This window comes from Manis pentadactyla, chromosome 4 (genome assembly GCF_030020395.1).
Source record: "Manis pentadactyla isolate mManPen7 chromosome 4, mManPen7.hap1, whole genome shotgun sequence".
NCBI lineage: Eukaryota > Metazoa > Chordata > Mammalia > Pholidota > Manidae > Manis > Manis pentadactyla.
Window position 1 is genome coordinate 172,633,972 of NC_080022.1, and position 26,685 is coordinate 172,660,656.

At 55.4% G+C, this 26,685-nt stretch overlaps 1 protein-coding gene and 1 long non-coding RNA gene across 2 annotated transcripts; both read left to right on the plus strand.

The window, feature by feature from the left end:
* The first annotated feature begins 2,437 nt into the window (after nt 1–2,437).
* Nucleotides 2,438–5,635, plus strand: LOC130683591 (uncharacterized). The gene is made up of 3 exons (XR_008997402.1): nt 2,438–2,690; nt 4,662–4,791; nt 5,284–5,635. It is a non-coding gene; the product is annotated as an uncharacterized LOC130683591 (long non-coding RNA).
* An 8,378-nt stretch (nt 5,636–14,013) lies between these two features.
* SLC4A1 (solute carrier family 4 member 1 (Diego blood group)) lies at nt 14,014–24,913 on the plus strand. The gene is made up of 18 exons (XM_057501553.1): nt 14,014–14,101; nt 15,072–15,241; nt 16,056–16,236; nt 16,333–16,468; nt 16,921–17,044; nt 17,198–17,285; nt 17,430–17,611; nt 18,124–18,334; nt 18,578–18,790; nt 18,969–19,117; nt 19,232–19,426; nt 20,273–20,446; nt 20,864–20,953; nt 21,434–21,600; nt 22,087–22,340; nt 23,226–23,395; nt 23,489–23,665; nt 24,326–24,913. Exons 1-18 carry the CDS (start codon nt 14,029–14,031, stop codon nt 24,401–24,403), a joined length of 2,832 nt encoding a protein of 943 aa, XP_057357536.1. The 5' UTR covers nt 14,014–14,028; the 3' UTR covers nt 24,404–24,913.
* The last annotated feature ends 1,772 nt before the right edge of the window (nt 24,914–26,685 follow it).

A 26,685-nucleotide genomic window follows, 5' to 3' on the forward strand; every position in this document is an offset into this window, starting at 1 on the left:
ACCTGCTGCTGTGCTTTGAGCTCATCTATTTACCTCTCCACTAAACCACAGGAGGGAAGCCCTGCTTACTCTTGGGGTTTACTGGCCAAAATCATGTGTGGCTTGGGGCACCGGAGGCTCCCATGGGTTCTGAGCTGCTGCCTTTCTCTGTACAATGTTTACTGTCCCTGAGGCACTTCAACCTGGGTTTGGGGCTTCTTTATCTCTAAGCACCTTGCACAGCGCTGGACACATTAATAGGTGCAAAATAAATGTTGTGAACCTACTCCTTGGATGAACTGATGAACTAATGCCCCCATCTTGTCAAAGGTGAGGCTTAGGAAACCTCATTTCCTCCAGTTATCCAAAAGAAACTGAGGCACAGACTGAAAACTCCTACCCCATCCTTCTCTCCTGCCTAATATCAGACCTAGTATTTTTTCTCCAAAGCAAAATGGGTTAATGTTGTCCCCTTCCAAGTATCCCAGGAGACAGCACTGGATCCTGAGATAGGGGTTTGGGCCCTACAGACATCACTCCTTACTCTCCACCCTACCCAGCCCTGGGCCCCTTCTGCACCATTGGCTACGGGCCAGTTGAAATTAACCAGCAGGGGCAGCGTTGAGGCTCTGAGCCCTGATTGGCTGCTCCAAGGTAGGTTCAAAAAGAAACAAGAGCTCCGACTTGGGCTTGGGAGCTCCCTGCCCTCCTCCAGGCTCTTGGAGGGGCAGTTGAATCATGAGCTGTCTGCGGGAGTCTGGTTGGCCTTCCTCCCAGGAAGACGGAGGCACATGGGAGGAACAGAGATTTCTGAGGTTTTCCGCACAAGTCTCCCCAGAGCTCAACCTTCCTGCTGGGATTAGGGGTGGGCAGCTCAAGGTCCCCTGACTGGACAGTCCATGGAGGAGGAGAAGCTAGGATGAGGGGTTGGGGGCCCAGAGGCCTTGCTCCTCCTCTTCCCCATCAGCCAGGCCTTTGGGCATCTACCCCCACCTGCTGGGAGCACCAAACCTCAGAGGGCAGCATATGGAGGGCACTGGCAAGAAACTCCGTTTTCTTCAATGCTGATTGGGGTTTTCTCCAACAGCTACAATTTATCCAGCTCTCTGATGTGCGGGGAGCTGTGCTAAGGGCTTCCCGTACAATAGCTCATTCTACCTGCACAATCTCTCTGGGAGGCTGGATGTTATGAATGAAAAATCTGAGACTTTAAAGACATCTGGGAACTTACTCAAGGTCACACAGCTAGTAAGAGGCCAGATCCAACTGGTTTGACTCCAAAGCCTTTGGCTTAACCACACAACCCAACCCCGCCCCCCCACCACACACACACACAGTGAGGGACACACCCATAGGCCCAGGCCCTAAGACAGACCCTGCCATCAGCTGTCAGGCAGAGGCCCTGAACATCTGGCTCATCAGATAAGAGAGACCAAGAAGGGATGCAGCTCTTCCCAGAGGGCGGGGCTGCCCCCAAATCAGACCTCGCCCTTTTCTGTCCTCTCCTCCAGGACAGATGGAGAGAGAAGGGGCCCTCATGGCCAGAGAAGGGAGACCCAGACCGACAGGGAGACCTAGGTGCCCTGAGGAGGGGTGGGTCAACCACAGAGAGAAACCCCAAGGGATGCATGTGAGAGACAAGACAGAGGGCGCAGATGGCAGCTGATCACCCCCAACTCCTTCCTCTCCCCTTCACGTGTACCAACAACTGTCTTGTCACACACACTCACTAGGGAATCGGCAGCACAAATTCCTTGGAATCTTCCCTTTACTCCCATCCTTCCTTTTCCCCCTTCATACCCTAGGCCAGGCCTAGCCCGGGGAGTGTGGTCCCGGTCAGTTATTACTGTTAAGGTGTGATGTGGAATTGCAGCTGTGGTGATACATATTTTACCAGCTCGTGGTTGTTTTCAAATAAAGTGTGCAGGAGAGGGAGTCTACGGGAGACCCCTCCTTAATGCCAGGGTTCCAGGGGCTAGTTGCTCAGGGGCTCCGGAGTGTGTGACTCTAGACACAGCACCCCTTGTCCTCGCTCCTGGCATCAGGAGCCTCCAGGGATACTGCCTGGCCCCCCCCTCAACAACACACATCTACTTGCAAAAGATGCCACCCATTATTCTGAGTATTTCAAAGGCCTGGGTGTGGAAGAGACAGAGCAGAGAGAGGCAGTGTTCAGAGGATGGTTCATGGCCTGGATCGTCCGTGGTCAGCGCCTGCCCCACCTAGTTCTGAGCTCCTACTGGGTGCAGGCCCAGCCGGAAAGCAGAGGGTGACTGAGTGGCAGGGGGCGCTCAGGAGGGAAAGGAACACTGTGGTGGTGATCCCTGCAGGAGGAGCCCGAGAGGTGCTCGGTTGACAAGTCAACAGAAGGGGAAGTGGCTGGATTGGAGGAGGGACTGGGCTCAATTTTTAAACATCTAGCTAGGCGAAGAGAGATCAGTACCAGTACAGCAGGGCCTGGGATCAAGAGCAAGTTCACAGCCAAGCAGCCAGGCCAGGAGGTTGGCAGAAACCCAGTCAGAAGCAGGAAGCTGGACTTGGTCCCGAAGCCGCCAGGAGCAGCTGGGAGTGGAGCAGGGAGTGCAGGGTTGGTTGGCCCCTGGGGCACATGCATCCTACCCTCAGTGAGAAGGAAGAGGCGACACTGTCCCCAGGTCCTCCATCCACACAGGGCTCCCCACGTGTGGGTTTCCCCACGCACACAGGACCAGGTATGCCAGCCACCTGCGGGTTCTCCTCCCCACCCCACAGGTTCTCTGCCCTCTCTGCTGCTGCCTGTGTGCCACAAGCTAGGCCCTTAGTGGATCTGGGACCGGAACCTGCAGCCCTGCTGGAGACTGAGAGGCGCGCGTGTACCGGCTTGACCACAGTACCAAAAAAAGCCATTTCCTTGAGGGTTTTCCCTTTCTGTCCCCATCCCAAGCTTTATGCCCTGGCTGCCTGTGTGTGAATTCTGTTCCATTTCCACTGCTTATGATCTGTGTGACCTCTGAGAAGTTATTCACCTCTCTGTGCCCCCACTTTCTTCAAGTATTGTGAGGATTCACTGAGAAGAGCCTGTAAGACAATATACCTTCCTGAGGGTGGTCATTATAGCATGTGATTAAGACGTTTTATAAGGATAAGGAAGCAGAGAGTCAGAGGTTGCTAGTTAATGGGGAAGAGACAGGGGACATGGCTTAGATTCCAGCCTCTCACTGGGCTGGGGCCTGCTCCAAGACTCAGCTCTTCCTCATTTTGAAGTCCTGCAGTCTCCAGGGACTTGTGAGCCAGCCTAGAGCTGCTCTGTCCACCTGTGGGCTGTGCTTCACTGCTTGGAAACAGAGGTTAAACAGTGGGATTAGTGATAAATAAGATGACATGAAAAGGTGGGAAGATGGAGCCAGGAAATTACCTCAGAGGTGAGCGTGGCAGGGGACAGGGATAAATATAATACTGTCAAATATTCTGCATCGGAGGGTCCCAAGTATTCCTCAAGATACCTTCTCCTGGAAGCCTTCCCTGACCACTTCGCTCTCCTATTGGAGAATTCCTGGGGCCTGAGAAGCTTCAGCTTAGCCTTGGCGAGCTGAGTGCTCCTGTTCCTACCTGAACAGGGCAGACCATCTGTGCATCATGGAGTCATTCCTAGAGAGCTTTCCCGTATATTAACTCACTTAATCCTCCTAACAGCCCTGGGAGGGAAGACGATATGTTTATAACCTGGGCTCTAAGGTCCAGGAAAGTTTGAATGTCTTGCTCACAGAACCTTGGCTGAGACTCAACTCCTGGCTCCCTGTTTCCAAGTCCCACACGCTCAGTCCCCTACAGCACTTCTCCTGAGGCTGGAGCTGCTCTGCACATATGATTTAAACTCTGCATTTCCTAGCAACTGAGGTGAAAAGAAAAACCTGATGAGTTCAGTAGTTCTCTGTTACCTGAAACAAAGAAAGCTGTCAGTTCATCTGAAGTTCCAGACTTCTTCCTAGTGCTTAATTCCATGAGGAATGTATTTCATGGATTCAATATAATATCCTCACCTAGTGACTTGCACAAAAGGTTACAGAAATGTCCCAAACAACATTTTCTTTAAAAAAAATTTTTTTTGAAATATAGTTGATATATAATATTATATTGGTTTCTGGTGTACAGCATAGTGATTTGACAATTATATGCATTACTAACTGCTTACCACTGTAAGTATAGTTACCATCTGTCAGCACACATCATTGACTGTATTCCCTGTGCTGTATTTTCATCCCTGTGACTAATATATTTTATAATTGGAAGTCTGTACCTCTTAATCCCCTTCACCTAGTTGGCTCATTCCCCACCCCTCTCCCCTGTGACGACCACCAGTCTGTTCTCAGTGTTTATGAATCTATTTCTGTTTTCTTCTTGTTTCTTCATTTGTTTGGTTTTTTAGATTCCACCTGTAAGTGAAATCATGTAGTATTTGTCTTTGTCTGACTTATTTCACTTAGCTTAACATCCTCTAGGTCCATCCATGTTGTTGCAAAAGGTAAGAGTTCATTCTTTTTTATGGCCAAGTAGTATTGCGTTTTATTTACGTATCACATCATTATCCGTTCATCTATAGATGGACACCTAAGTTGTTTCCATATCTTGGCTATTGTAAATAATGCTGCGATAAACATAAGAGTGTATATATGCTTTTCAATTAGTTATTTTGTTTTCTTCAGTGATGTTTTCCAGATGTGGAATTACTGCCAAACAACCATTTCTGATGTTGAACCCATTAGAGACTAAAGGCACACCATAAATAAGAACTGGAGGTGGATTTCCCAGAGAAACAGCACTGACAGACTCCAGGTGATTGTTTACTGGCTTCTAACTTGACCTAGGGTGTAGCTGAGAGATCAGAGGAGCCAATGCGTTAAGTAGAAAGAGTAGAGAGAGCTCTGGAGTCACACAGAGCAAAGTTCAAATCTTGGCCCTCTTGCCTACTGTGTGACCTTCCATGAGTTACCTAATCTCTCTGAGCCTAATTTTTTCCATCTGTAAAATGGGAATGACAATGCATTCTTCAAACAATTATTGTGGAGTCATACAATCATTCATTCAGTAAAAATTAAAAGCCTGTCTGTGCCAGGCACTGTGCTAGGCTCTGGAGATACAGTGATGGAGAAGCCTAACAAGGAACTTGTCCTCATGGAGTTTAGAGAGAGACAATAATAAGCAAACAATTAAACAGGAAACTATTAGCTGGTAGAAAAAAGCAGAGTATTTAGCAGGTAATGTGATTCTGGCCGAGATTATTGGGTGTCCTCTAATTTCCATTCTCCTCTTCTTACTGTGTAATAGAACTCTGGACACATGACCTTCCAAAATAAAGACTATTTCCCAGGCTCTCTTGTAGCTAAGTGAGGCCATGTGACTAAGTCCTGACTAATGAGATGTAAGCAGAAGCAGCCTCCAGGAAATGTACTTAAAGAGAAAGGGCACATCTATCTTTACCCATCCTCCTTTCTGCTGGCTGGAATGCAGAGGTGATGGCAGAAGCTCAAGCAGCCATATTGGACTATGAAGAGAAAGCCACCAGCTGAAGACGCCATAAGATAGAAGGCACCTGGGTGGAGTCCCTCACACTGTGGAGCACCATACCAGCCTAGGGCCTCCTACCTCCAGGTTTTACATCAAAGCAAAGTAAACTCCTGTCATGCTTAAGCCACTGTGTGTGTGTGTTCTCTCACACAGCCCACCCTGATTTTCCTTGACACAGTGATAGAGTGGCTGGGGATTATCTCTAAATGGGTGGTCAAAGAAGGCTTTTTGCAGGGGTAACATATGATCTGAGACCCAGATGGTGAGAAGGAGCCAGCTTCAGGGAGACTGAGGCGGAGCATCCAGGCAGTGTGGGGAGAGAGAGGCAGGAGTGGTGCTGGAACCTTCACGGGGCAGATCGAGCAGGGTAAGCAGAGGGCAAGAGCGGCCCAAGCCAGGGAATGGGGGTTACTCCACGGGTGGGGAAGTCATGAAGGATTGTACACAGGGGGGTGATGTCTTCTGATTTGTTTCTAAAGGTCACTCTGAGTGCTGGGTGGCACCTAGGGGCCCAAGTGAAGCCAGAAGATGAGTGGGAGGCTCCTGGATGATTGAGGAGCGACACGGAGGGGGGCATGAAACGGAAGGGGCTGGCCTGGCTCATTCCTTAGTGCCTTTCCGGTTCCGTCCCACCCCCTGCTACCCGACTCTCCCACCCTCTCCTCCCTCATGCCTTCCAGACGACGACTGGTCTATTCATAGTGTGCTGGGGCTACTGCCCACTTCCATTACCCCAGCCTGCTCTGCACCCCCAGCTCATGCTGGACCTCACACCCCTGCACCCTCCACCTGGGGGGCCTTGCTCCCTCTTCTCCTGACAAACTTTTCTAAGACTGAGCTCAGAGGACTGCCTGGGGTCAACTCTACTTTCCACATCACTGTCCCCTGGCCCCCATCCTTTGTTCATACTCCTGTCATCTCACTGTGAGGTTACTGTGTGCCGCACCCATCCTCCCCATGGGACGGGAACTCCTTGGGAGGGATGCTGCATGGTCCTGGTCACCTGATGCACAAGCAACATTCAGTCCCCACGGCTCCTTCTCCCCACTCAAAGCTCAGCCCCTTCCCTGCGTCCAGAGCAGATTACGTTCTCAAGCTCCTTCCCAGCTGCCATCCCATTTGGTCTTCACAACAGCCCAGAGAGGAAACCAAGAGTGAAGAGAGGGTATCGCCAACTCAAGGTCACTTGGCCCACTGGCAGAGCCTCCTGCCCCAGAATGGCCCAGTTGTGGGGCCCTTTCCTTTACTGCAAAATCCCAGGGTCTGAGTCCCCAATCCATGAAGGCATAGGGAGTCATATATTCACCAGGGAATACTGAGGGGCCCCTCCCTGTCACCTGGCTAGACCCCGCCCCTCTGCCAGCCCCCTGGCTCCCTTCTGTGGGTCACCCCATGCCATCTGGACATCCACTCACCTTAGCTGCCACTGCAAACCATAGCCTGCTTTGCCTGAGCGGGGGCCCAACCCTCCCTCAAGTCCCACAGGGGAACCATCCAGCAGGGCTTTGCTGGGAACTTGAGAAGAACGGCCAAGACTCCCCTCTGAGCACCAAAGAGCAGGTGTGAGATTAGGAGATGAGTCTGACTTCCGTGGTCATAGGCCCAAACTGTTCCAACCCAATGCCTCATTGCCAAGCCCATTGCAAGGGACAGCTTACCTAGTCACCATGAAATGCCCCTCGACCCCAGAGTCTAAGCCTCTTCTCCTGTGGGCCTCCCTTCCAAGGCCCACTCCCAAGTCTTCACGGAGGACTGACTGCAGCACGATTGAAATGAGAAAGTCTCATCTTTTCAGGAGAATGCCACCCTCTGCTCACAGGTTCTTCCTCTGGGACAACCTGTCTCAGCCCACAGTCTGGACTGTGTGGTCTGGAATAACATAGTATGGGGGGTGAAACCAAATCACTATTTAGAGTGGCTTCTGCAGGCCCAGCCTGGGGGCCCATCCTCAGCTCACCTCCTTCCAGATGGCATCTGCCCTTGGCTGCCAGCTTTCTATGAGCACAGACTTGGACAAGGACACCCAGGGGCCTTGGGCCTTGGGGAGGGAAGCCTGGTGGCTCCTCCCTTGATGCTCTAGGAAATGGCAGGGTAGGGGGTTGGCAAGAGGGACTCCATGGGAGGAGGGCAGGCTGTGCTGGGTGTGGCCAATCAGGATACCCTCTCAAGGCATCCGGGGGCCCTGCTCAATTCCCCCAAATGCCAGGCTTTCTGACCATGTCTGCCCAGCCCCGAGGTGTGGCTGAAGGGAGGAAGGACTCTGTCTCGTCTTGTTTCCCCGGCATCCAGCCCAGTGCCAGGCACATGGGGCCTTCAGCTGAATTAAACTGGCTCAACTCTGAATTGGAATAAAATGAGTGAGAGGAGCCTTCATTTCTTCCTGGGAAAGTGAAAACATGGAAAATGTGCTGTTGGGCAGATTTGGGGAAACATCCACAGTCAGTCAGGGCAGCAAGAATGACCTAGAACATGTGGAGTGCGTGGAAAGGGCCAGATGCAGGCCTGCTCTGCTGCTGCATGGGTACCGGTGGTCTGCCAGGGGTGGCACCTGTAGAGCAGCCAAACAGCTGGACAGATTCTCCTCCGAAGCCAGATGTTTCCGTCTGTTGCCCCTTTAGCGCCCCCCACCCAGCTAGCTGCCAGGGCTTCTGGGCCCCAGGAGAGGGGCTCCACTGCGGCCTCCTGCACTCAGCACCTCTTGGCTCCTGGAACAGGCAATGGGGCAAGGCGCCTGGGCCCTGAGGCTGTGGTGGGAGGCAGAGCCTTCACTTGGCCCTTGCTGCCAGCTGCCACAGGCCACAGCCCAGTCTTGAACTTGGGACAGATTCCATCAGCCTGGAGAGTGAGCACCAATCCTGGAGAGACTAGAGGTGTCTCCCAGCCCCTTCAGCCGGGGCCTCTCTATCCCCACTGGCCTGATGGCCGAGGGTGGCACCAGGGAGCACAGGGCTTAGCATCAGGCAGGATGCAGGCCTAAGTCCCTGCTCCCGCCCCACCGGTCACCCAGCTCTCCACCCTGGCTCCCTCAGCTGTAAGAAGCAGATAATAACAATAAGTGATGCCTTCTTCAGAAGGCCTTGGAGAGCTCAGAGGGGTGAGCTACGTGAAGAGCTGGGCACAGTGCCTGCACCACCCAGTGCCCATCCACAGTTGTTCTTTTTACTGGGAAGCCACCTTCCCTCTCCATCATGTTCGTTTCCTCCCCTGTAAAATGAGGAGGCTATAAGGATTAAGTGCGACCACCAGCACAGCGGCTGGCATCCAGGACTCCAGCTCTGGGTACCAGATGCCACCTTCTCTATCTGCCAGGGCTCGGCACATAGTGTGGGCCTGTGGTCAAGGCCCCGGAAATGGTGGTGGGCTTGCTGGGTATGCCCATCTCCCTGTCCTTGAATCTGAGTTTCTATTGTTTGCATCTGAAGCAGGGGATCCCCAAGCTGGTGGCCACAGAACTGGGTGTTCCCACTTTATAGATCAGAACACTGAAGCCCGGAGAGGGCTTCACAGCCAGTCAGTGTTAGAGCTGAGCTAGGATGCTTTTCTCTCTCCATGCCCAGAGCAGCGTCCACAAAACTCTATTTCTGTCTGCTTTAAAACCTCTCTTCATTCTTGTTGATCTGAACTCATCTTTCAGTCTCTGCTTCTTTAGCAACCAGAGACTAAGAATAGGTGACAGGCCCCAGCCCTCCCCTTCCCCCAGCAGAGACTGCCCTGCTGGGGAATGGGGGGACACATGGTGGGGGCTAAGGATGTGGGGCTGCTCTGGCCACAGAGCCAGTGTGCCCAGACAGTGGGGCTTCATGAGCTCTGAGCTCCCTGTGGGACAGTTGTTTTTGTTGACCTGATGTTGTTTCAGGTTGACTGAGTGGCAGCATCTTAGAGCCAGGGGCCATCTCTTTGGAGCCACCCAGGGTCTTGTGGAGAGGGTAGCTAGGGCACCCTAGTTTGGGGCAAGAAGGGGAGGGGCTGCCTGGGTCCCAGAACACTGAGCAGATCCCTTGGGCAAGGCTGCAGAGGAAGAGCCCTGAGGGAGGACACTGAGACAGAGAGAGAGAGAGAGAGAGAGAAGGAGGCATCTTGGGGCCAGAGCAGAGGACCCTGGGAGGGAGGATGGACAGAGGCAGGATAGGGGCTTCCAGAGGCTCTGGCAGACCTGCTGGGAGGCTGGGAGCTCCAAGAACCCAACCACCAAACTGTAGCCCATGAAGAACACCCAGCAGACTCCTAGGGACCAGAGGGCCAAGGGAAGTCTTGGGGGTTGGCCAGCTGGGGTGGAGTGGGCCAGACTCACAGCTGTCCAGATGTGCACGAGAGATAACTCTGTTTACTAGGCATCCAGAGGGAGCAGGGCGGGAGGTGAGAAGGGGCTCCTGGGGGCCATGGGGCGGGCAGATTAGCAGGCGGGGGCATGAGTCAGGGGTTTGCAAGCTGCCCCTGGGGTGCAGGAGCAAGGACCTGGCGCTGTTAGAGTGGGTGTGAGCTCAGATGGGCACAGAGGGCACCAGTGGCAGCTGCAGGAGTTCACTGAGGGAACCCGAGGCTCGTGAACAGGTGAGCAGGGCCGGGCAGCGCTGGGGTGGTCCTGTGGCACCTGTCCTGAGGGTATCTGCAGGTGCCCAGCCTGAATCTATGCCCAAGTGGTCAATTGTAAGGTCAGAAACCTGACCTCCCAGGGGTTGTCCTGATAAGTAGGGTGAGAATTTTAAGATGTGCATTGTTACCCCTAAGGGCACCAGATTGTAGGCGCCTGCAGCTGGGGAGAGCCAGGGTGTAGATGTTAGGGGAAAAACCCCAGCAGAGGTGTATATAGCTGGTGTGTGAATTGGAGGGAGCAGGGGACAGGCAAATCTGATCCCTCTCCATGTGTGGGTCCTTGTCAGGCTCCCACTGACCAGCCCCTTGAAGCCCACAGACTCAGGCCTCACGCTACATGTACGGGGTTACCCAGGCCACCTCGCTCCCTCCTGGGAGGGAAGCTGTCAGCTGACCCTGCTGCCCATCTGGGATACTTCCAGGGAGTCTACCAGGGAGACCTGGCGCTGTCCCCATCCTAGGGAGTGTTTAGCAGGAAAGAAGGAGTCCTCCGCCACCTGAGGGTCTCAAAGCACTTGGCGAATTCCATGGGAATTGAAGGAAAATCAGAGGGAGATGAAAACAGAAAGTCTGGCCTTGATCCCCAGTAGCGCTGATAATGATAGCAAACTTTACATAGTGTTCTTTATGTACCAGGCATTACTCTAAGTGCTTTATATGAACTCCATGCTACAGCAGGTCTAGGAAGTAGGTATTTTTATTACCCCATTTTATACATGAGAAAACTGAGGCACAGAGAGGTTGAGTCACTTGCCTGAGGTCACACAGGGCACATGGTTAGTAAGTGGCAGGGCTGGGATTTGAATCCCCGCAGTTGGACTGCAGAGTCCATGTCCTTAATCACTAACACAAAACCAGCTAGCAGCTGTTTTCTCTTCTGGGAGGCAACTCAGCACCATGGTTAGAGATGTAGTCAGGTAGGCCAGGGTTTAATCAGATAGCCAGATACCCACATAGTAGGGAACTGAAGCAGGTAAACCTCCCTGAACCTCAGCCTTTTCATTTGCAAAATGGATCTAGTGACATTACACACCTCACAAAGTGGTTTGGGGATCATGAGAGATGAGACAGCACAGCTTTGTGAGTGCGGGGCCGATACACAGCGGCGGTGCTGTGCCACCAGGGAGCCCTCCCCATCGTCCGGTCACCCCAGGCCCCCCACCTTTCCCAGCTGTGCTCTGCTGTCTGGGCTCCAGATGCTCTGCCCACCCTTATCTGGCCTTGCCCTGGCTGGCTGGCCGGCCAGGTGTTTGGTGTACTTCCAGACCTGGGGCCGTGATCGGAGCCCAGGCTCTTATCGGTGCCAGGCAGGGCAGGGCCTGCAGCTGGGCAGAGGCTGGGCCCGGTGGGGCAGCAATCTGGGTCATGGGAGCACCCTCTAAGGCCCCCGCTGAGCTCAAGGTGCCTCCATTCTCCCTTCTTCTCTTTCACCGATGTCTCAGAGGCCTGGTAGGGTAGCCCTCCCATTGAAGAGATGAGATTATTGAGACCTAGAGAGATGCTGGGAGCTGCCCACCGCCATTGGGCAAGTCAGTGGCAAAGAGGCAGCCTGGATTCCTGGGTTCTCTGGGGCGTCTGTCTGCTCATCCCACTTCTCAGATGGGAGACTGAGGCCACACTCCCAGCCCCAGGGGTGAGACTTTTAGCACCTAGGGTTGAATACCCTTGAGGCTGCTAGGGATCTAACGACCAGGCTGGGGCCAGGCCAGAGAAGGAAGAGAAAGAATAAAGATGGGAGAAGAGGAAGTCAGGGATGTATGGGGAAAAGGGGACAGGGAAGAACAGAAGGGATGGGAAAAGGGGCAGGTCCCAGCAGGAGGGGTGTTCCCTCCTCAGGCTCTGGGACCCTCCCACTGCCATCACTCGCCCCACCGCTACCCCAGGAAGGGACCCCTGACCTTCTCAGTTTGGTGGGGCTTGGTTATGCCCCTCTTCTTACCTCTAAGGACTGCAGGGCCAGCCACTCCTCAGAAAGGAAGTTCTTTGTACAGTTCTTTCTGCACATAGACCCTTGCCTTAGTCCTCCTGCAACGTCCAGCCTTGGCCTTCAGGGCCCTGCCCTGCACCTTTGCCTGCCTTCCCTCTCCCAGCTGGTCAGATGCAGCCAGTGCTTCTAGGCCCAGTGCTAGTGCCGCTCGCCCAGAGACACTCCACTGCCCAGTCCCGCCAGTGAGTCCTGGTCCTCCTCCTGCCATACAGACCCTTGGCACCCTGCACAGTCTACTCTTTACTTGTTAGTCTGGGGAATGTGTTACCTCCTGAACCAGTTAACTTGTCATGTGCTGCCAGCCTGTGTCCCCAGTCAGAGCTGGGAACTTCTTGAGAGGAAGGACAGTGTCTTGTTCATCTCAGTGTCTCACTGCTCAGCACCATGCAAGCAGACTGGGCACATCTGTCAACCTGACCCAAATCCAGGTTGCCTCAGCGCCCTGAGCTACAGTGGTTGAGGGGGAACGTCTGAGGCCACCCCAGGAGACCCTGAGCTCCCCTTGGCCGATCCTCACATTCCTGGAGTGGCCATACCTTCTTCTCTGCTAGAGGCACAACTAAGAAAACTGAGGCCCAGGACTCAGCAGTCTCCTGGCTGGGTCCTAGTCATCCTGTCTCCCTAGTCCCAGAGTCCCAAGCCTGAAAGAGGAGAGTCCTTCTGACATTCATTCAATACATATTTATTGATTACCTACTATTGGCAACCATTCTGCTAGGAATGCAGGACTCACTGGGGACTGAGACATGCAGGGTGTTAGCACTCATGTGACTTGCCTTCTACAGGCATCATCAGCTGATATATACACAAATTGAATAAAAAAGCCAGAAAATGAGAGATTAGGTTAGTGAATGTTAGGGTAGTAGGGAAGGGAATCTGAAGAGATAACACGTGAGCTGAGGTGTGAGAAGGGATGAGGTGCTAGGGGAGGGGCATCTACCATGTGGGCAACTGCATGTGCAAAAGCCCTGGGGCAGCAAAGAGCTTGGTGAGGAGGCCAATGGGATAGGCAGTGAGAGAGCAAGGGAGTTCAAGATGGGATGGGAGAGAGAAGCAGGGCCATACCATCCAGGACCTGTGAGCCACTCCTGAGAATGTTGCAGCCCCGTGCCCAGAGGGGAGCAGCCATTTTTGGGAGAAGAGAGTATGTTGTGGAGACTCCGGGGAGCTAAGCTGCCTGAAGAGGGGACAGGTCATACCCTGGAGTTAGCTGAGTCCTAGGGATGGGCAGGAAAAGAAGCCAGGTGAGGCCTGGGGTACAGAGGTAGGAGTCAGATTTGAAGGACACCCTCTATGCTCCCAAACACCCTTAGATTGATGCCAGCCAAGCTCTTTCTTCCTGGACTGGCCCATCTCTCCTGGCCCTTGCCCTCACTTAAAAATCAGCACCTTCCCCCAAGTTCCTACCCACCCTTCCAATCTCTGACTCCACCGTCTCCCAACACCTGGGACCCCCCTTCATTCAAATGCCACCCCTCTGTGGGGGGAGGACCAGAAAACCCCAGGATGACCTGTGTCTCACTCAGCCGGTGTCTGTCCCCTGCAGGGACCCAAAGTGGGGGTTATGCTGGGAGCTCTGATCACTGTGGACAACTGAACAATCAGGACCACACCATGTGGGAGATGGGCGAACAGGTCCACACCATGGGGGATTTGAACGATCAGAACAGCACTGTGGAGGATTTGAACGATCAGAACAGCACTGTGGAGGATTTGAATGATCAGAACAGCACTGTGGAGGATTTGAACGATCAGAACAGCACCGTGGGGGATTCACAGGTGAGTATTTCCTGACACCTGCAGGGCTTCTATCTGGGGGCTCTGGGAACCTGGCCCATTCGGGTGTCTTAGTTTGTGGGGGCTTGAGGAGCCCCTCATAGCCCAGCCCTTATGGCCACTTCCCACAGGAGAATTATGAAGAGGAGATGGAGAATACTCTAGAGCCTGCAGAATATGAAGACCCAGGTGTCCTTGGGCCTCCTGTGGAGGAGCCAGCAGGTGAGCCCCGTCTCCCTCTCCTGCTGGGAGGAACTGCTGTCCTCCCTCTTTATCCCGCCCCTCAGGGCCAGTTCTCCCACAATCCTGGTTGATTGAAGGATAAACAGAGTTTTGTTTGAAATGATCACAGGAGGTGACTGGAGGGCTGGGGCAGGGCCAGTCACCTGTCACTGTGCCCCTCAGATTTGTGAGAAGGCAGCCAGGCCTGACTGGGACAAGGGCATGTGTCCACATACCACCTGTGCCCATCTAATGCCAGCTTCTAGGCCAAGTACTGGGTCTGTTCTGGGAATATCATTCTTTTTGGGGATCCAGAGGTCCTGAGAAATGGGGGGTCACGGGGACTCCCCAGGGCAGAGAGACATCAAGGAACCTCTTGAGCCTGTCCAAGGTCTCAGCTGGGGAGCCCCAGGAGGGACCTATTTACTGTCAACAGGGCTTAAGTGCTGGCAATTTGTGTTAAAGATAAGAGGCTCCCCTGGGAAATGAGGGCTGGGGGTGGGGGTAGGGGGCAATATAAGGGTAGACCCCGCCCGGGCTCCCAGATCTCCCTTGGGAAGCTCCAGGGCTGGTGGGACCATTAAGGCAGGCGCGCAGAAGGAAAGGAATCTGGTCGCAGCAGGTGGCTGGAGAGGGAGGAGACCCTAGGAGGATCCTGAGAAGTGCCATTCAGGACTCTCCGGTCACCGCAGAGATGACCGTCCCGTCATCACTGAGATGTGTCCCAGGGGCCCTCCACAGTGCTCAGATGGGGAGTGACAGAGCCAAGATAAGCCAGGAACAGACACTGGGGGCACAAGCCATTGAGCAGTGGGGCGTGGGGTTGGGGTACTGGGGTTCCAGCCAGGGGGAACAAGGTGCGGAGCAGGGCATCACCCAAGTGGGGGCATCATCTGTGCTAATCTGAGATTCATGGTGGGTGGTGGGGGTGTTGTCTGGGGGCAACACTAAACAGCCTCTGGGTTTTCAGCTTACTACACAGAGCCAGTGGGCACAGACGACCACATCGAACCAGAAGCCACAGACTATTTTACCCAGCCAGCAGCCACAGACTACTACATCGAGCCAGCAGCCACAGACGACCACACTGAACCGACAGCCACAGACTATCACACCACCTCACAACCAACTATCCACAAGGTGAAGACCCCCAGCCTCCTGCAGATCTCTTGCCTGTGTCATCCTTGGGACCCATAATTCTATGGGGAGGTGGGGGTGAGGAGCAGAGGGAGAGACAGCTTCAGGGGAGGGAGACCTAGTGGAGAATCAGGGAAGGGCTGAGCATCTCAGAAGTAGGTGGGAGGGGAGAGGACATCCCCTACTGAGCTGGGAGACCTGGGCCACCCTTCCACTGGGTGAGGAGCTCCCTGGGTGGAGAGAATCTGACTGCTGGGGGCCTGGGCCCCCAGGTCCTCTGGCCCTGGCTGGGCTGCCAGGTGCTCCTGAGGGAAGCACAGAGTGAAATACATGTTCTCTTCTGCCCAGGCCCACCAGGCCCCCCACATCCCTGCTGGGCACCAGATTCTCTAGCTGGTTAGGAAACTGGGTTTGTCCTCAGCAAGGCCCTGGGAGTGGCCACTGGGCCCCAAGGAAACCCAAGTGTGTGCTGAACCCATGCAATCATCTTGGAAGCAGGAGACCAGCCCAAGGACCCCAAAGGCTTTTTGCTCCAGAGCTTCTTCAAATGCCTCTGAAATGGGCAGAGGGGCCTGGTTAGGAAGTCGGGATATAGAGCCAGAGGTGTGGGCAGCACCACACAGAGCCAGGACCACACTTCCCCCTCCCTCAGGGCTCCCCACTGCAGCTGCTGACAGTCCCCCCTGAGCTCAGGGTCTGCCCCCAAGTGCTCCAGGACCCTGGGCCTCCTGCTGAGTGCCCACCAGGCTCTGGGCTTCCAGTCTCCACATGGGCCTGCCCTGGGCCTGATGGACTCATTTGGCTTGTGGGGCCGCAGGTCTGTGTGGAGCTGCAGGAACTGGTGATGGATGAGAAGAACCAGGAGCTACAGTGGATGGAGGCAGCACGTTGGGTGCACCTGGAGGAAAACCTGAGGGCGGATGGGACCTGGGGCCGCCCGCACCTGTCCTTCCTCTCCTTCTGGAGCCTCCTGCAGCTGCAGAGAGCCTTCACTAAGGGTGAGCCCCATCGTGCCCCTTGTGGCCCCCGCAGTGAGGTTCGGTGGGCAGGAGGGCCACAGTCCAGCCCTGCAGCTCCCCCCTTCCCTGCCTCAGGCACTGTCCTCCTGGACCTGTCGGAGACCTCCCTGGCCGGGGTGGCCAGCCAGCTGCTGGACAGGTTTATCTACGAGGAGCAGATCCGGCCTCAGGACCGAGAGGAGCTGCTCCGGGTCCTGCTGCTCAAACGCAGGTGCCCCCGTCTGCCAGGACCTGGACTCCGTACCCCAAGGGCCCACCTCCCCAGCCCACCCGCCCCAAGCTCTCCCTGGGGGTCCAGATGACTCCTTCCCCATCAGGCCAGGGCCCACTTTTCTTCCACAATAGCTCCTGCCTCTGACATCTCTCAAAGGGTGGCCATGTCTCCATGCTCAGATGTGGGGGCCACAGGTCCCGAGGAGGGCAGACTCTAAGACCCTTCCCTCCATCCACTCTTCCAGCTCCTCCGGAGGTCCTCAGCTTACAGTTACAATGCCCTTTGAGAGTAGGCAGAATCTCCTCCCCACCACCCCGTCCCCCACGCAGGGTCTCTTTAGTATGGTCACTGGGAAGTCCCACTTGATCCCTCCTGCCACCGGTCCCCCACTCTGCTGGAAGCCCAGCCTGAGCAGCTTACTCAGCCCATGTCCCCTGTGTGTCCTGCAGCCATGCTGGAGACCTAGAGGCCCTGGGGGGTGTGAAGCCCGCAGTTGTGACACGTTCTGGGGGTGCTTTACAGCCTCTGCTCCCCCAGCACCCCTCACTGGAGACACAGCTCTTCCACGAGCAGGTAAGGTTATAGCAGGGGTGGATGGGGAGAGTGGGAAAGCCCTCCACCTGAACGTGGTTAGAAACCAGAGGGCATAGCGGAGGAGGAGCCTGGACGGTCAGGTCTGGATCCAGAGTAGCCAGAGGACACCCCTCACCACCCTCCTTCCACCAGGAAGAAGAGGGCACAGAAGGGCACGTGGCATCTGGAATCATGGAGGACTCCATTCCCCAGGATTCAGAGGCTGCCTTGGTGCTAGTGGGTAGGCGGCAGGTGCCTCCACCCCTCGCTGCTCCACACCCCAGCTTCTGCCTCCTGCCGTGGCACAGCTCGCCTCTCCCTAAGCCTGGACCCCAGCAGCCCCCCAGTCTGGCCTGACCACCTCAATCGCCTCTCCCCCTCCAAGGTCGAGCAGTGTTCCTGGAGCGGCCAGTGCTGGGCTTCGTGCGGCTGCTGGAGGCCGTGCGGCTGGACGCCGTGCAGCTGCCCTTGCCCGTGCGCTTCCTCTTCGTGCTGCTGGGACCCGAGGCCCCGCACACCGACTACACCCAGCTTGGTCGGGCTGCTGCCACCCTCATGTCGGAGAGGGTGAGGAAGGGCGGGCGGGGCTGGGAGACCCCAGAGGGCGAGGTGGCCGATGAGGCCCGTCCTCCAGCCCGCACCGGCCTGGGTTACTTCAGCTTCACTACTGTGGCCCATTCTGCCGCATCCAGCTGCTTCTGTCGAGTCTGACCAGGGGTAGTGCAGGCCCACGTAGTCTGTCCTGGGCCTGCCTGATCTGGCCTCATCTAGTCCGGCCGCTCCGACTGGGTTCTACCTGGTTGGCTCCGAGCGGGCCTGCCGGGCCTGTGCTAGCTCCATCCGGTCTGCTGTAAGCCATCTGGTGTCCCCTAGTCCTTTCTCCTTTCTCCACTCAGGGCCCTGTCTGCACCAGCCCCAAAGCCCTTTTGTGGTAGGGGCTAGGAGGGGTAGGGGAAGGAAAAGCACTTCCTAGCAAGACACTGGGTGAGAGGATTCTGCTCCCTGGAAGCCCTGGCTGTGGACTCCTGGGTCCTTTTGTTCAGCAGCTCAGGCAGCCCTGACCCTCTCTGTGGCCCTAGGTGTTCCGCACTGATGCATACCTGGCCCAAAGCCAGGCAGAGCTGGTGCACAACCTGGAGGACTTCCTGGACTGCAGCCTGGTGCTGCCTCCCTCAGATGTCCCCTCCGAGCAGGCTCTGCTCAGTCTGGTGCCTGTGCAGAAGGAGCTGCTGCGGAGACGCTACCTGCCCAGCTCTGGCAAGCCAGACCCCAGCTACTACAAGGGCCTAGGTATCTGCCCTACCCAGCCCAAGGCTTTCTGAGCCCCCACAGACCCTCACACATCCCAGCACGTCCCTATGAGCCCCTGCCTCCCCACTTCCCGTCATATACCCTGGTGTCCCCTCTCCCTGACCTCATGCTTCCCAGCCTCGTTGGCTGACCCATTCTCATCCGAAGACACCCTCTCAGTTCCCCTCTCCACACACCTCCCCCTGCTAACCCCTGTGACCATGGTCCTGTCCTTTGATACAGATTTAAATGGGGGCCCAGGGATCCCTGGTGGCCCCGATGACCCTCTGCAGCGAACAGGCTGGCTCTTTGGGGGCCTAGTGCGGGACATCCGGCGCCGCTACCCCCGCTACCTGAGTGACATCACAGACGCGCTCAGCCCCCAGGTCCTGGCTGCCGTCATCTTCATCTACTTTGCAGCCCTGTCACCGGCCATCACCTTTGGCGGCCTCCTGGGTCAGTGCCTCTGCCTGTCTCCCTGACCCTCACCTCTGACCCTGTGGCCTCTATGTCGGCTTTGACATCTGACCCACTCTAATACTCTGGACCCCTGCATCGGCCTGCCCTTGAAATGCTCTACTGAACCCTGGAAATTCTCTCCTGACCTTGACCCCACTGTAACTTCTACCCACAGGAGAAAAGACCCGGAACCAGATGGGCGTATCGGAGCTGCTCATCTCCACAGCTGTGCAGGGCATTCTCTTTGCCCTGCTGGGGGCTCAGCCCCTGCTTGTGGTTGGCTTCTCAGGACCCCTCCTTGTGTTTGAGGAAGCCTTCTTCTCGGTAGCTCTGTTCTGGCCCCACTGTGACCCTGTAACTGGCCCCTGACCCCATCTACCTGATGCACGGTGCCTGGATCAATTTGGGTAACCCCAGCTCCCTCTGACTGCCCGGCAGTTTTGCGAAACGAATGGCCTGGAGTACATCGTGGGCCGTGTGTGGATCGGCTTCTGGCTCATCCTGCTGGTGGTGCTCATGGTGGCCTTTGAGGGCAGCTTCCTGGTTCGCTTCATCTCCCGCTACACTCAAGAGATCTTCTCCTTCCTCATCTCTCTCATCTTCATCTTTGAGACCTTCACCAAGCTGGTCAAGGTGGGGTCCATGGTAGTGTTAACGAGCATGTGTGTGCCTGTGTGAGCCCGTCCATAAACCATGTAATGTGTGTCATTGCATACATGTCTGAAAGGCATCTGTGTGGCCGTGTTTCCATAGTACGTGACTGTGACCACATCCATGTTGACACCTGCTGCCTGTGAGATGGTATTATTGCCATGGATGCACAGAGTAACTGTGCATGAGCAGGTGCCCTGTGTGCACACGTCCATGTTTATAAGCATATACAGAATGACTAATGGGCAAGTATGTATGTAGGTCTGAACATGGGAAACAGTAGGCATGATGGGGACTGTGGGAGTTCAGGAGGCTCCCCCACTCCCACTCCTGCTCCATCTGGCCCTCAAGAACTGCAGGGCCTATGAATGAAACACCTGCCTCCCAGCTCTGTCACCTTAAACTGTGCAAGCCTCCATATCTGTGCCTTATATAAAGGAAGGGTGGACACTATAAATCTGCCCCTGATTCTGTTATTTGGTGGGTCTTTTTGTTTCCAAGTCTTTGAGGCCTGATTTAGCAACCTCCTTGGCACTTATTTCCTGCCCTGCGGTCATCTCACATTTCCCAGGCCCTTGATGCTCACACGCATGCACACACACACATACACCCCCCCCCACAAACTCATTGCCTCCATGGCCCACTCCACCCAGATGGAGCCTGGTCCTCACTCCTGGAGACCAAGCTATAGCCCCCCTGCTACCATGTCAGTTGAGGAAGATAATAGGTAGATGGATGGGGGATGGATGGATGGATAAGGGATGGAAGGAGGATGGATGGAGAATGGATGGATGGGAGGGAACAGGATTCTTTGGTTTTCTACTGCAGATCTTCCAGAACCACCCACTGCAGAAGCATTACCACCACAACGTGACGATGGTGCCCAGCCCTCAGCTTCCCTTGCCTAACACAGCCCTCCTCTCCCTTGTGCTCATGGCCGGCACCTTCTTCTTAGCCATGGTGCTTCGCAAGTTCAAGAATAGCTCATACTTCCCCGGCAAGGTCAGCACATCCTCCCCGCCGGCCCCTGCCTGCACTGCCCTCTCCCAGTCCCAGCACCCCCAGCTTCCCTGATGCTGCTAGCTCCCCTTCCCATCCTGACTCCCATTCCCAATTCCAAGCCTCCCTGGCTCCCTCCTCACCCAGATTTCACCCTTCAGGCCGGCCTGTCTCCCTTTATCAGCATGTCCAGACGAGAACCCAATGGAGAGCCAGGAACAGTTCTTAGAAGGGGGTGGGGAAGCTGTGGGGCCAGGATGGGGCTGGGCCAGGGGGCGAAGAATGGAGGTAGATGTTCTGAGGGGCAGGACAGGATATTAGATGTTGATGGATCCCCTGAATGAGGTTGGGGCAGGAGGGCGGCAACTGGGAGGCCCGAGCAGCCAGGCACTAACCACGGGTCCTTCTACCTGCCCTCAGCTACGACGGGTCATCGGGGACTTTGGCGTTCCCATCTCCATCCTGATCATGGTCCTGGTGGATTTCTTCATCCAGGACACCTACACCCAGGTGACCTTCTCCTCCCACCCTCATCCCCCCAGCACGCTCCTTTCCCAGAACAGCTTTCTCAAACCTGAAGCCAGCTAGAACTACCCCTGTCCCATCCCTTCCTCCCCTGGGAGCCCCATAGTCCTATAGGACCCCTCTGGCTGAAGAAAGGGCCTGGGCCCGGTTGCCCCTTTACTCCTTAATCCAGAGCAATAGGAATGGACCTGCTTTGGAGCCAGGAAGATCTGAGTACGAATCTCTGTTCTGCCACCTAATAGCTGTAGATGCAGGGTAAATTACATAACCTCTCTCCGTTCCTCTTTCCTCATCTATAAAGTTGGGAATAAGAACATACATGTAAAGGGCTCAGTGCAGTGACTAGGTACAAAGTAGACACCAAATATAAGTAAGTCCCCACGTGCCCGGTACCCTGGCTCCCCCTGCCCCTGCCTTTCCCCATCCCCCTGCCCTGGAATTCTCACCAGCATCCTCCTCCCCCAGAAACTCAGTGTGCCTGAGGGCCTCACGGTGTCCAACTCCTCAGCTCGGGGCTGGATCATCCACCCGCTGGGCTTGTATTCCCACTTCCCCATCTGGATGATGTTCGCCTCCGCCCTGCCTGCCCTGCTGGTCTTCATTCTCATCTTCCTTGAGACCCAGATCACCACGTAAGAGCCAGCGTCTGGGGCAAGAAGAGGGGCAGGCGAGATACCAAGGGCTCAGCACTGGTCCAGCTGGATGTATGGCCCTCCTGACTAGTAGGAATGAAGGACAGGCAGGGGCAGGCCCAGGTTTTGTGGGCCCCAACATTGTATAATTTGGGGAGCCCTTTTTAAGAAAAAGTATACAAAATGAGAATTATAAAATCAGGTGCAAGAATTTGAAAGTACCAGTGAGGTTCCCTGAAGTTTACACTTCATTAGCTTCAGAGGAAATCTGCCTGTGGACATTCTAGGTGACATCTGAAGACACTGCCCTTAAATTCTGCATTCTCAAGATGGGGTGGGGGGAAGGGGAGCAAGGAACTCCAAGGGATATGGGCACAGAAGGATAAACTGAGGTACAGAGGGGCCTAAATGTGGGGAAGGGAGAAGGGAGCCAGGGGAGTGAGGGTGGGGGAGAGCCCTGCTTACCTCTGACTCCCACACCCCCAGGCTGATTATCAGCAAACCGGAGCGCAAGATGATCAAGGGCTCTGGCTTCCACCTGGACCTGCTGCTGGTCATGGTCATGGGTGGGGTGGCTGCCCTCTTTGGGATGCCCTGGCTCAGCGCTACCACCGTGCGTTCTGTCACCCACGCCAATGCCCTCACCGTCATGGGCAAAGCCAGCACCCCAGGGGCTGCAGCCCAGGTCCAGGAGGTCAAGGAGCAGCGGATTAGTGGGCTCCTGGTCTCTCTGCTTGTGGGTGAGTGAGGTCTGGCCACTCCCCACCAACCTGTGGCCCTGCCCTGCCCCTTAGGATCCAGTGCCCCCTCCAGTCCTGCCCACCCTGCACCAGGCTCCCCACACACTCTGCCCACATCTCCCCAGTGTGAGTTATTCACACTGAAAATTCTGGAGGAAATCCCCAAGGCACTGGGCTGGTGAACAGGGAAGGAAGGAGGGGGCCCCACTCCTGAGGCCTTCTCTAGGCAGTACCCTATATTCAGAGCTTATCCAACACAAGTTCAGTGAACTGGGAGGGAGGTCTACCCCTGCTTCAGTTTCCCTGTCTGCACCATGAGAGGGTTCATTAAATACCCCTGCCATCTCTCTAGCTCAGCTGCTCAATGACTGATGCAAAGGGCAAAGTTCTGGGCATAATCTGGGGGTTGGGAAGGAGAAGAATGAGGATCACTGAAGTTGATCTGAGTTCTGGAGCAGCTGAAAATCTAACTGGGCTCAGGGTGGGCCATGCCATGGTTGCTGATGAAGAGGCCAGGGAAGTTTCTTAAAGGAGGTGAAGTTAATATCAGCTGGCGGGGAGTTCAGATTTGGATAGGTGGAGGGTGATGGAGGCATTCGGGGCTGGGGTGAGGGGAAAGGTGGGCTTCACTGACCTCTGTGGCCCTCCTGGGTTAAGAAAAGAATAGACTTTGAAGTCAGGCAGGCAGGAATTTGACTCCCTGCTCTGCCACTTACTACTGCGTGGCCTTAGGCAAGTTGCTTCACCTCTCTGAGTCTGTTTGGGGGTAATGCCTATTAAGGAGATCAACAGAAAAGGCTCCATTTGGTGGCTGCATTCTGCAGCCCGTGATGGTTCTGGTCCTCCAGGGCAGCTGGGGCTGAGGGTGCACTGTTCTCCCCACAGGCCTGTCTATCCTCATGGGGCCCATACTGTCCCTTATCCCCCTGGCTGTGCTGTTTGGCATCTTCCTCTACATGGGGGTCACATCCCTCAGTGGCATCCAGCTCTTTGACCGAATCTTGCTTCTGCTCAAGCCACCCAAGTACCACCCGGATGTGCCCTACGTCAAGCGGGTACAGGGCCCTCCCAACTGCCCAGCTCAGGGTGGGGTGAGGGGTGCTGGGTGCCAGGGCAGGGCAGGCGATGACCCCAGCTTCTGCCTGCAGGTAAAGACCTGGCGCATGCACTTGTTCACGATCATCCAGATCATCTGCCTGGCGGTGCTGTGGGTGGTGAAGTCCTTCCAGAGCACCTCGCTGGCCCTGCCTTTCATCCTAATCCTCACAGTGCCCCTGCGCCGCTTCCTGCTGCCGGTCATCTTCAGGAATCTGGAGCTCCAGTGTGTGAGTGGCTGCTCCCAGCCCCCAGGCCCCGACCTCTGGGCCTGGGGTGGGAGGAAGGGTGCAGAGAGGGCAGAGGCTGAAGGGGTCATCAGAGGGGCTGGGAGGAGTGAGGGATGGCTGTTGGAACTAAGGAATGCAGAAGAGCACTGTGGTTAAGGTGTGAGTCTTGGCCTGAGTCCAGATCCTAGTGTAAGACCCAGAGCAAGTGGCCTTGTTTCCCTGTGCCTCCGGTTTGCTCACCTATAAGGGAGGGATAAAAGCAGAGTTGGTGAGAGAGTTAAGAGACACACAGGTGCATTCCATGTGGGCTCTCCTGACCAGAGTGGCTTGTCCTAAAGTCTTCCAAATCATTTTGCACAGAGGCACTCTTCCAACAGCATCCTTCCCAACATGACCCAGGTCACTGTAGGGCTGCCCTGTGAAGGGTTCCCTGCCTACCCTCCGGCCCTGTCCCGCTGGACCACTACTTATCCAGGGGCTCCCCTCCTTTGGAAATCACTCATCCAGACCAAACAAAGAGGTTGAGGGGCAGGACAGACTTGTCCAAGGTTCAAAGAGAGCCAGGCCCTCTCCTAACTCCAGGGAGCGCTCAGCACTGGCAGAAGGGCTCATCTGGCCCCTGGGCCGCTAACCCTCTGTCATTCCTACCCCACCCTCCAGCTGGATGCTGACGATGCCAAGCCGACCTTTGACGAGGAGGGTCAGGATGAATACGACGAGGTGCCTATGCCCATGTGAGGGGGGCCCTGGCCCCGGAGCCCCCTTCACCACCCCACTTCCCCACTCTCTCAGGAAAACAGTTCATGGTCATCTCATGGACTCCCAGTTCCCTCCTGGGGCAGCAGGTGGGGCCCCAGGGCTGGGGGTGGGGGAAGGAAAGGGCATCTAGGAAACCTTCCACGAAGAGCAGACTGGCTCTTCAGGCTGGAGATGGCCAGCGGGACCCACATTAGGGGATTGTTGCCCAGGCCCCCTTGCTGCCACCCTGCCACATGGTATCCCATGCTGGGAGACTTAGATCTGAGCCCCACCTCCTCATGCACACGCGGGGTCTGTAGCAAGGGCGGTAATGGGGGGTGGAGTTCAACTCCCTGCTTGCTGTGTGACTTGGGCAAGTCCCTTGACTTCTCCAGCCTCTGTTTCCTCTTCTGTAAAATGGGTATTTTTATAATGATGCCCACCTAACGGGAGGGTTACTGAGGACCAAAGATAAATGTGAAAAAAGGGCTTTATAAACTCAAGCAAATAGCAAGGACTATTACAGAGTAGTGATGGTTCTGCTTCAAGCCTGCCCAAGGGCACACAGCTCCTGAGCCATACAGCTGCGTTTCGAACCGGGTCTCCTGACCCTGAGGTCAGAGTTCTGTGCTCTGCTTCAGTCACCCACCCTCCCTGCCCTGTCCCCTGGGACTCTCTTCTCTGGGGCAGAGGGGGGCTTCCTGGTGCTGATGCAGTCAAGGTGCCAGTAACCGTAGGAGCGGGGCTGGGACTCAGGGGTCTCTCTCCCTGCCCCCTCCCCTCCGTACTCTCATGCATACTACACTCAGTCAGTCCTTCCACAAACATTTACCGAGGGGCCTGGACCCTACAGACGCAGAGACAGACCCTACCCTGGGGTAGGGGGTGGGGGGCAATGCATAGTCTGTTCTAGATTTGGATGGGGAGTGGGAGAGGGGTGGGGAGGTAGGGAGGGGGGAGGGAGGTTTGTAATTTATTGATTGTGTATTTTCTAAGAGCTTTCCTTGTACTTTGGCTTCACACACTGTACTTTGGCCCAGGTCCCCCACTAGAGACCCACTGTCCCCAACCCTACCCAAACGGAATCTTGAGGAAAATTCAGATTTGGCCAACGGAGGTAGGAGACAGTAGGTTCTGCAGAATATGGGCAAAACCTATTTTTTTACAAAACAAAAATGTAAAAAGAGTTCAAAAGAACTGGAAGTGGTGAGAGATGGTTGAAACTGAGAACCAGCATGTAATTGTATATTAATGATACCAAAATAAAAAGAAACTGAGAACCAGAACGTGACAGAGAAGAAAGGAGGCCACGGGCTCCCAATGGACGGCTCTCAGGTGCATCCCTGAAGGCTGACTGCTGCCTCAGTTTCCTCATCTGTAAAATGGGGACAATAATAGTACCTGCCTCTGTAAGGTTGTTACTGTTCAATGAGACAGTGCATGTAATATGCTTGCTTAACAGCCTGGCCTCAGCCTTACAGAAGAGTTCAATAAATGTCAGCTGCTGGTATTGTTGTTTGGATCGAGGTGTCCCTCCCCCTAGCCCTCTCCCTTTTTTTACCCCTTGAGCCCTGCTAAGAAAAGGAAAAAAAGTCACCTACTCCACTAACACCCTTCCTCTCAATGTTTGGGAACAGGTTTTGCCTATGAATGTGTCTGTGGTGGAGGGACTGCCTTGCTAGAATTCCACTCCCAGAGTCGGTGGGGCCGTGGGGTCTTGGCTGGATCAGGACATGTTACGCAAAGTGCGGAGCTGGTGCAGGGCTGTGGCCCTGGGGGCCAAGGAAAGCCAGGCTGGGGGTGTAGCGCCGGAGCTGGGGGTGGGGCAGGGCTGGTGGCTCTGAGTTCTAGGGTGGAGAGGGCCAGCAACAAGTGGGGGGGTGGAAGAGCAGCGGAAGACAAGTGTGAACTCTGGAGAAGTCACGGAGTGGGGAGGGGAGCTGTAAGGGGCCGTTGATGCTGCCCCTTGTACTGTGGACCCCATAATCCCTTTGGACCAGTCAGCCCCTCAGCCTGGGGCTGCTCCTCATCACACGGGGCAGCTCCTCTTGAGGGAGGCAATGCGCCTTGCCGTCTGTCACACAGGAACAGCACCTCCAGACCGCTTTCCACTAGCCCCCACTATGATCCCCTTGGAGCCTCTACCCCGCCCCCCACTACCAGAGCTTTCAGCAATGCTAGGGGGCTGCTGGGCAAGGTGTCACGCACTCCTTGAGAGGAGGGTGCCAGGACGTAATCTCTCCCCAGTCTTCCAGCGAGAGGTCAGTGTAGGGCCGGGCCTC